The sequence below is a fragment of the Argentina silus genome (genome assembly GCF_951799395.1).
Source record: "Argentina silus genome assembly, chromosome: 5".
NCBI classification, from domain to species: domain Eukaryota; kingdom Metazoa; phylum Chordata; class Actinopteri; order Argentiniformes; family Argentinidae; genus Argentina; species Argentina silus.
Genome location: NC_139659.1, coordinates 21,498,069 through 21,508,068, shown reverse-complemented (window position 1 = coordinate 21,508,068; position 10,000 = coordinate 21,498,069). Strand labels below are relative to the sequence as shown.

General features: G+C 52.5%; 1 protein-coding gene across 1 annotated transcript; it reads right to left on the bottom strand.

Moving 5' to 3' along the window:
• Window positions 1-1,326: 1,326 nt before the first annotated feature.
• ajm1 (apical junction component 1 homolog) lies at window positions 1,327-4,698 on the bottom strand (the record flags this gene model as incomplete). The annotated part of the gene is made up of 1 exon (XM_083670696.1): window positions 1,327-4,698. One exon carries the CDS (start codon window positions 4,696-4,698, stop codon window positions 1,327-1,329), a length of 3,372 nt encoding a protein of 1,123 aa, XP_083526822.1.
• Between the last annotated feature and the right edge of the window lie 5,302 nt (window positions 4,699-10,000).

Genomic DNA, 10,000 nt, shown 5'->3' with positions numbered 1-10,000 from the left:
GGGTGGAGGAGTGTGACTTCTCTGACTATTCACAGTGTTTCTACGGGAACAGTGCATGCCAAGACCTAGTGTAGCGTAGCCTAGCGAACCTCTGGTAGTTTATCAATAACCAATAATCATATGAGTTTAGTTCGTCTTCAAGTTTGTTATTGCTCCAGTAATACCACCAAGCAAACATTAAAGCACCATAGAAAAACTTCACAAAATCAATTATGGTGACAGCAGACACCCTAGCGTCTAGCGTCTAAGCAGTAAGTCTCTGGAACCTTCTTTTAAGAGGATTAGACTAGCACAGATTTCCCTTTTCCATTAAACTGTTTCTTACTGCACATTTGGAGGAGCTAGTTTAAATCCACCCACCAAGAGTATTTAGTCAATCTCATCTCAGATGTACGCAAACAACAGTTGTTTACTTTGATAAACAGTAAGATAACAAAATAGATAACATTCAGGAGAAAATAAATATGTTTGTCCTGTGGATCATGATATCATTTAATATAATAATAATATAATTTAATATATGTATATATTATGATATATTGTAACCATATATTCTTGTTTTGTCAAGCCACAACTCATTTTACTGGAATATGAAAATCTAACCCATGAAGCATTTTCTTTTGCATAGAAAGTATTTGTGATGCTAAGAAAATAATACAATGTTCAACATTTCTTGCATGATTTTTGAATCAGATATGAAAAATAATCAGTTTATACTTGATCACCTGAAAAGACTTGCTAAGCCATCTGTAGGATTCCTCAGTGTTATGTCCGTCTCATAGAATGGGATTGTTAGAAATATAATGAGTCATAATACCCCAAAAACATGGACTTAAAAACATTCTCCCAACAAGAGGAATGCAGAATGACGCTATGTAACACTTGACATGACTGTAAATTGTACTTACAGTCAATGTAGGCTATCTAGTGGGATCTATGAAGCCTGTATGCTCAAAGCCATGACATTTTGTGGCCATATCAATGGTGGACTGACAAAAAAAGAAGATATTTGAGTGAAATGCCCCTTGAATGTAAATTGTGACCTGTTTGTCCAGGGCTGATGGATGGCTATTATGGGATGGCGGAGAAGCTCAGAGATGAAGATGAACGAACAAACAAAGCACCATACTCATACTCTGCATCTGACAGGCAATATTCCATTCATGAATAATACTGACCACGCAGACATGAATATATATCTTTTCAATAGTAAAATACATATCTACAAACATTTATAATAAATAGGCTTGATATAATAGATATGTTTAACAATATATATGTATTTTTCTATAATACATATATATTTACAACAAAAGGTGCACTTAATTAAATGATGTCATCGAGGAGATGGGGTGTGCCTACCCAGTCCAGAGTTCTGGGCTCCGACGCAGCCATGATCATGCACATGAACTGCTTGCCAGTCCTCTTGTCAATGGGGTAGATGGTGGTGGGGGTGAACCTCCGGTTGCTTTCCACAAACTCACAGAGCTGCTGGTACACCAGGGGGTACTCGTGTCGTAGAAACACCCCGCGGATCCTCAGTTCTCTCTGGATGTTGATGAAGCAGATCTCCCTGGCCTTCCTGCCCTCCTCCCCCTCCTTGTCGATGTCCGCCGTGCCGGGGGGCGGGGTCAGGATCAGCGTCTCCATGTCGCTCTCCATCTTGGACACCTTCTTCTCCGGGCTGTATGACGCCAGTGCCACCTTGGCATACTTCCTCACCGTCGGCGCCTGGTTGCGTGGCGACGGGCCGTCTGGCATCTGGTCGCCCACGGCAATGGATACATTCAGGAGGAAACATTCGTTGGGATCGTACTCGCGGCCGGCCTCCTGCAGCTCCTTGCAGTATTCCCCCAGGTTGTCCCTGAATCCCTCCAGCTCCCGCAGCGACAGATAGGTCGGTGACATCAGCAAGGACTCCAGGCCGTGCTGCAGGAAGCTACTGGAGGCTCCGGGGTTGGGGAACCCCAGGAAGAGCACGCCGCGGCCCCGGGACAGGAAGCCCACCTTGGCGATGCGGGAGAAGGCCTTGTGTACCTCCATGGTCTCCCGGCAGTGTTTGATGATGTGGCGGCAGACGCTGCCGATGCGACCGTACAGACAGCTCTCCTTGTGGATGTCCCAGTCCTCGCGGCGGCAGTTCCTGGAGCAGTAGTAGGTGTAGCAGCTGTGGCAGGACTTGAAGTAGAGGCAGGCGTTGAACATGGTCTCCGTCCGTCTGCATTTGTTGTTGGAACACATCATGGTGTCATCCTCGTCCGGGCTCTGGTCCGGGGAACACTCGTCGGCGCTCCGCAGGGCTTCGCTCCCCACATCCATGTCCCTCAGAGACTCCGGGTTCATCCTGATAGAGGTGGGCTGTTTGTCTAGAGGACACGCCCCCTCACAGCCAGCCCTGGAGCCCTTCCTGGACAGAGAGGCCGCCTCCTCCTCGTCAATCAGCTTCTTGAGCTGGTCCAGCAGGTCTTCGCTGGGCCGCCGGCTGGACGGGGGTTTGTAGTCCGTCACCAGGTCAGCCAGAAGCTCATCCAGCTGCTCCAGACTCTGCTGCAGGGAGGCGCTGTTGTGTGTCTTGTTGTCTTTGGTGGAGTCTATGGAACAGGACATGGTGTCCAGCTGGGAGGCCTCGGGGGCCACAGAGGCTGTCCTACAGTCCAGTATGTCCCAGCTTTTAGACCGGCCCCTCTCGGCCTTGTTAAGGCTGCTGCCTGGCCGCATGTCGTTGTCAGTGATGGTGATCTCTGGGGTGACGAACCACAGCTTGCTGGAGGTGGCCACGCTCTTGGCTGAGGTCTCCGTAGGGCTTTTATCTATCAGAGAGTTGTCGGAGAGAGACAGGGCCGCGTAGCGCCGCGGCGAGCTGGAGAGGTTCACCACCACCGGTTGCGGTCGGTCGTCTGGCGACGCCGTGCATTTCCCCTGGTTGAGGAGGTTCTCATAACTCCGCCCTCGCTGTACCGGGATTGGCTGTTCCCTCTCCACACGGGAGTTGAGGATGTTATCCCAGGAGCGTGAGTACGGACGGGAGTCGGTGCTGATCTTGGGGGGCTCGATACAGGGGTGGGCGTACCAGGGTGTCAGCACAGGCTCCTGCCTGACCCGGGTGGGCGTGACCTGGGAGACATACGAGGCGGGGTGGGTGGAGTAACCCGACACCTCCGAGCCGTACCAGTCGTCAGGCTGCGGTTGGACCACCCTGGCCCGGCGACGCCCCTCCGTGTAGTAAGCCCTCGCTGGGATGTGGTGCTCCGGAGGGGGCGTGTACACCTCATTAGCATAAAATATCCTTGGAGCAACACTCTGAATTTGATAGGTCCTGGGGTCCTCCCCATAGAATGTTCTAGAGGGCGGGGTCTGTATGATGTAAGGTGCTGGTTCGCTGGCAGTGTAGGGTTTGGGGTAGGCCGCCTGGACAGGGTAGGGGTAGGGCTCTGGGTAGTAGGGCCGGGCCGGCACCGTGTGCACCACGCGGGTCCGGGGGTCCTGGACGTACTGGACCTTGGGGCCTGGCACGCTGTAGCGGTCCTCCTGGTAGTACACCCTGGGCTGGGCCGGCGCCGTGGCCACATAGCGGCCGTCGTCAGCGTAGAAGAACTTGGTTGGCACGTTTGGGCTGGAGTGGGCCCGCCGCTCCCTGCCGTAGTAGTCGGCTGGCGAGGGCATCCTCTGCAGAGGGAACTCCATGGGCTGGATGTAGCTGTTGGGCATGCTGTGGGAGAACTGGTATGCCTGGCGCTGGTGGTAGTCCCCCCCGCTGAACGACTCGGTAGGGGTGGGGGTCCTGGAGGTGGAGAAGTGCCGGGGGACCGTGAGACTCCTGCTCCCCCCGCTGTGGTACCGCTGCCAGGGGATGTCCACTCTGGGGGTGGAGGGGGGCTTCCGGCCGCCATGTTGTAAAGCTGCATCATCTGGTTTGATGTCCACCCTACACCGGACGTGAGGGCTAGTGGCTGGTTTATCTGGCCCCGCCTCATCTGCATGATCAGCCACGTAGAGGGGAGGGTAGCGTGTGGCGTCGCGACTCTGGGGCTGGAGCTTGATGGGGTGGACCTCGTTCATCAGAGCCCTAGTGGCCGCGTAGGACGACTCCCTCCGCGGGGACACCTCCGGTCTCCATTGGGGGTCCCCCCCCCCTCCCCTCGGGGCTCTCTGAGCCTCCCTTCCCCGCCTGCCCATAGACGGGGACCCCCCCTTGAAGGAGACAGGCGTGAGGTTAGTCTGGACCCGGGGGGCGCTCTTAGACCTGGTCCTTCTCCTCTGCTCTGGGACCATGCCCCCCGTGACCTCGCCACCGGTCAGGTCTGAGGGGATGGGCTGAGGGGTCAACCTATGGCTGAAGATGTCTGGGGCGGAGAAGCGGTATCCCTGCTGGCGCCCCAGGGCGTTCCATGCCACGTCTGGGCTCTGATTGGCTGCCGTCTGCCTGTCAGCCCTCTTGTAGGGGTAGTCCATGGTGGCGTAGGTGCGGGGGGCGCGCGGGGAGGCTTTGGGGTACTCCAGGGAGCGGTAGTGGAAGGTGCGGCAGTGCCTCTTGTTGACAGCGTTGTGTTCCTGTTGGTTCTCCAGTGTGCTGAGCTGCGGGGAGTCACATCCTGTTTGAGAGGGGTGCGAGGACTTGGAGTGCGGAGAAACGGGGATCACTTTTATATCTTGATACACAGTCGATACCAGTATGTCAGGCGGGTCTGTGCGTGTCATCTTAAAGGGACTCTTCTAGTTTTCCCCATCAAACTGGTTTAAGGTGGGTTCTCCCTGTGGAGAGAGGAAAGAGAGGAACAGCTGTCAGATGCTTTCACGTTAAATATGTGAAACGTGTTAAATATCATGTTAATATGAGACTACCTGGTGAATTCTTTTTTAAAAAGAGTCTGTTCTAGCAAGACAGAGTCAAGAGTGAAGAGTATCAATCTGTGTTTGTCTGTCACATCTGACTATGTGTTGTTCAGGGGAGGCTGGTGGAGGTAGAAGGGGTCATTGCAAAGCATGGAACGGAATGAGGAATGGTATCTTGATATCATTCCTCATTCCGTTCCATGCATGACAATGAGCCCATCCTCCGTTTTCTACCTCCACCAGCCTCCCCTGATGTTGTTTCCTCTGACACATGCCCACACAGACAGGCACCAGTAACACTAAACAGCCAGGCGCAAATCAACATGTCAGAGGTGTGATGAGATAGAGAGAGTAAGGAGGAGGGCCGTACTAGGATGACAGTAAAACACCATTGACGTGAATTATACTAGGCAGCATTTCTTCAGGGCGATTTGAACCATAGCATCTGCTGTTTGAGCCATGCATAATTCATCGCAAGCCTGTTTGGTGATTCTATCATAAACTATAAAGGGATTTGTTACGTCAGCAGCTTTGTTTTACATGATTGTATTGTATGAGTACAAAAAATTTGTGAAATGAGATGACTTCATCATCAACCCACAGCTGCCCCCCCCAGTCACAGAGAGGTCGTTTAGTCTATTTCCATTATACTTTGTTCAGTAACCCTAACCCGAACCCTAACCCTAACTTTGTTCCTGAAGTTTCCATTTTCAATTTAACTTCTTAAAAACACTCTTCCCAACTCCTTAACAGACTGTGACAGCAGAGTACAGAGAAATGGATTTGAAGGCTGAAAATAGTTTCTGTAGAGGGTTTTATAACTCATCTTCCTGTTCAGAGATGGCCTTAGCTGGCTGTCGGCGCTCTGAGCTGACAACTTGTCAGACGTAGCAGCATCTCATTTCCTCCACGCAGCTGCCGTGACATCACAAACACAGCCACCGTGACATCACAAACACAGCGCCGTGACATCACAAACACAGCCGCCGCCGTGACATCACAAACACAGCCGCCGCCGTGACATCACAAACACAGCCGCCGCCGTGACATCACAAACACTACCACCGTGACATCATAAACACAGCCGCCGCCGTGACATCACAAACACAGCCGTCGCCGTGACATCACAAACACAACCACCGTGACATCACAAACACAGCCGCCGCCGTGACATCACAAACACAGCCTGAGCACAAGTAGCCTGCATTCATCTACACCAGGGGAGGCTGGCAGAGGTAGAAATCAGAGGATGGGCTCATTGTCATGCGTCGAATGGAATGAAGAATTGTATTAAACACACCAGACACTTAAGTCAAGCCAGAAGGGCAAACAGACGGTAGAGGTAGAACAGTAAACACTGATTGAGAGAAGGGCTGGTGGATCTCAGAATCCTCGGCTGGCCGCTGCATCAAAGGCCCGCTGGCCACAGTTAAAAGCTTTCATAAATACAGTAATAAGGTGAAGACCGATGGGAAGGGCCTCTGGCAAGAGATGAAACACGACATCGCTTGACAAGTGCTTTCACACAACACACACACATCTGCTGACACACACACACACACACATACCCGCACGCACACACACACACACACACACACACACACACACACACACACACACACACACACACACACACACACACACACACACACACACACACACACACACACACAGAGGACTGCAGCTATCTGAGAGTCAGGAGAGTGTGTTACTGTGTAGTGCTGTATCAACGTAGCCACTAGCAGCTGCAGCAGAACCAGTGTGACAGAGCAGATCAGAGGAAACTGGGTCAATAAGCTGTCACCCAGGGGGAGAGAGGGATCAGGCTGGGCCTGGGCTCTCTCCTCCTCTAGTCCTCAAAGGGTTAATGGTCGTCATGGGAAGTATTCATTATTAACAGAAGCTTGGCCTCGGTGTGAGTAGGAGGAAGCTGGCATTGTGTTGTCTTTGTTGTTGTTCCTCAGGGATATGCAAATGAATATCATAACACACACACACACACACACACACACACACACACTTTCCCCACAGGACCGTGATTATCCATGGTGTGAGTCTCACTTGGCACCTTCCCATGATCCCTCGCAGTCATGTGACCACCGGGTGGGCACACAACACACTGGCAGCATCTGCATCGCAATAGTACAGAGGGTCCCTCTCCTCCTCTCCTCCCCTCCTCTCCTCTCCTCCCCTCCTCTCCTCTCTGCCCCTCCCCTCCTCTTCCCCTCCTCTCCTCTCTTCCTCTCATTTCATCTGAACTGATCTGAAACTGCTGGACTGGCAGAAGCGAATATCTAGTAGACATTTACCTGCAGTGCTTTCACCTATCCTCTGTTTCCAGATCAGTGCAGATGATGGGAGGGTGATTTGGAGATAAGGAGATGAGGAGAGGAAGGAGAAGAGGAGAGGAAGGAGATGAGGAGAGGAAGGAGATGAGGAGAGGAAGGAGTAGAGGAGAGGAAGGAGATGAGGAGAGGAAGGAGATGAAGGAGATGAGGAGAGGAAGGAGTTGAGGAGAGGAAGGAGATGAGGAGAGGAAGCCACATTGGACTATTGGCCTCAGCGTAGACACACATATAAACCAGGGGAGGCTGGTGGAGCATTTTTTTTTCAACGTACGCTTGACACCATTCCATGCATTCGAATGAGCCAGTTCTCCGATTTCTACCTCCACCAGCCTCCCCTAAACAGCCGTATTGAACAGAGAAGCCGTCTACCACAGTATCACCATGTAAACCTGCTGTATCCTGTGTCTAGAGAGAGAGAGACGCGGGCCCTGCCAACGTAACAGGATTATCCAGCGCTGTTTAGACTGGCTCAGCATAACAACTGGAGCACAGACAGGAATGACTCAGACAAGCTGGGGGGAGAGGGAGAGGGAGAGGGAGAGGGAGAGGGAGAGGGGGAGGGGGAGGGGGAGGGGGAGGGAGAGGGAGGGGGGGGTTAGGGGAAGAGGAGAGGGAAAAAAGGAGGGAGAGAGTGAGAGAGGGGGGGAGAGGAGATAGGGAAAAAGGAGAGAGAGAGGTAGAGAGAGAGAGAGAGAGAGAGAAAGAGGGAGAGGAGGGGGGGAGGGGGGGGGGAGAGGAGACATGCTACCTGCTGCCCTGTCACCATGCCACCTTGCCACCCTGCCACCCTGCTGCTCCTCGTCTGGTCTGTGACAAGAGGAGAATGAGGACTGCAGCAGGAGAACAGTGCAGAATCTCAGCTGGACGGGATCGTCTGGTCTCTGGTGACAGTGAAAGCTAAGCAGAGGTAAGCTTGTTTCTGAGACTTAGATGTTTGTTCCCAGTTGAGGACTGCATTATGCTGTACGTCTGTGGAGGCTGGTGGAGGTAGAAATCGGAGGACGGGGCTCATTGTAATGCATGGAACGGAATGAGGTACGGTATCACATAAACACATTATATACTGGTTATTGATATTGTCCTGTGCATCTGAACACGGCCCTGATGTGATGGTGTGAAGGAGGTGACAGGAGCCATCTGAGCTGATCCCAGAGAGTCTTTATCCGGCTTCTCTAGCCTTGTCCCCAGACCAGATGGATGTGTATCACAGTCCCCTGCTCTGTGGAACTGGTTCAAGGTCACCTGCTGCACTCCATCATAGGAACTCATGGATGAACAGCACTTCTGGCCAGACACCTCCATTTACCCACAGCCCTGAGCTGTCTAGGTTGGGGGGCAGGGGGCAGACACCTCTATCCTCTACCAGTCTATGTCTCTGGTCACCTGGGCCAGGCAGACACCTCTCTCCCACAGCCCTGCCTCTGTCTCTGGTCACCTGGGCCAGGCAGACACCTCTCTCCCCCAGCCCCGCCTCTGTCTCTGGTCACCTGGGCTGGGCAGGGGGCAGACACCTCTCTCCCACAGTCCTGCCTTTGTCTCTGGTCACCTGGGCCAGGCAGACACCTCTCTCCCCCAGCCCTGCCTCTGTCTCTGGTCACCTGGGCTGGGCAGGGGGCAGACACCTCTCTCCCACAGCCCTGCCTTTGTCTCTGGTCACCTGGGCCAGGCAGACACCTCTCTCCCCCAGCCCTGCCTCTCTCTCTGGTCACCTGGGCCAGGCAGACACCAGACACTTCTCTCCCCCAGCCCTGCCTCTGTCTCTGGTCACCTGGGCCAGGCAGACACCTCTCTCCCACTGCCCTGCTTCTGTCTCTGATCACCTGGGCTGGGCAGGGGGCAGACACCTCTCTCCCCCAGCCCTGAGTAAAGAATCATGTCAGCTCTATAATAGCATTTCTATCCTCAACGTTCAGTACGTTGCACCCCTCTGCTACGATTTGAGTGCTGCATAATATTATTTTATGTTCTATTCAATTCTATAGTATTCAACTCTGTTCTGTTGTGATGTTTTGACTGGTAGCAGGTGCCAGCTGTGACTACAGTCCCTGCCTCAGACTACCCTGCATCTGAGGATACCTCCATGGCCTTCTAACCCTGCTAGCATACCTACCTCCAAAGCTTTCTAAACATGTTGCAAACATACCTCCATAGTCTTCTAACTCTGCTAGCAACCTTCATAGTCTTCTAACCCTGCTAGCAAACCTCCATAGTCTTCTCACCCTGCTAGCTACCTCCATAGCCTTCTACCCCTGCTAGCAAACATACCTCCATAGCCTTCTAACCCTGCTAGCAAACATACCTCCATAGCCTTCTAACCCTCCTAGCAAACATACCTCCATAGTCTTCTAACTCTGCTAGCTACCGCCATAGCCTTCTAATCCTGCTAGCATACCTTCATAGCCTTCCAACCCTGCTAGCAAACCTCCATAGTCTTCTCACCCTGCTAGCTACCTCCATAGCCTTCTAACCCTGCAAGCATACCTCCATAGCCTTCTAACCCTGCTAGCATACCCCCATAGTCTTCTAACCCTGTTAGCATACCGACAGTAGATGGTTGTGAATAATTCAGGTTGACATCTGCAAGGCTGTGTGTTTCATTCACGCAAAGAGCTATGTTCACTCCCATGAGAGAGATGAGGTATACAGTAGGCTCTCTCCTCAGAAAAGCTATATTCTGTACACACAAGCTATATTCAATATCCTGTGCTTGGAAACGTGACTCGGCTCTGGCGTATGCTCCATCTTCATTCGCCAACACTCCGGCTGTCATGTCAGTTCCAACGGCTATTTTGAGAGAGAGAGAGAATATGGTGCCCGTT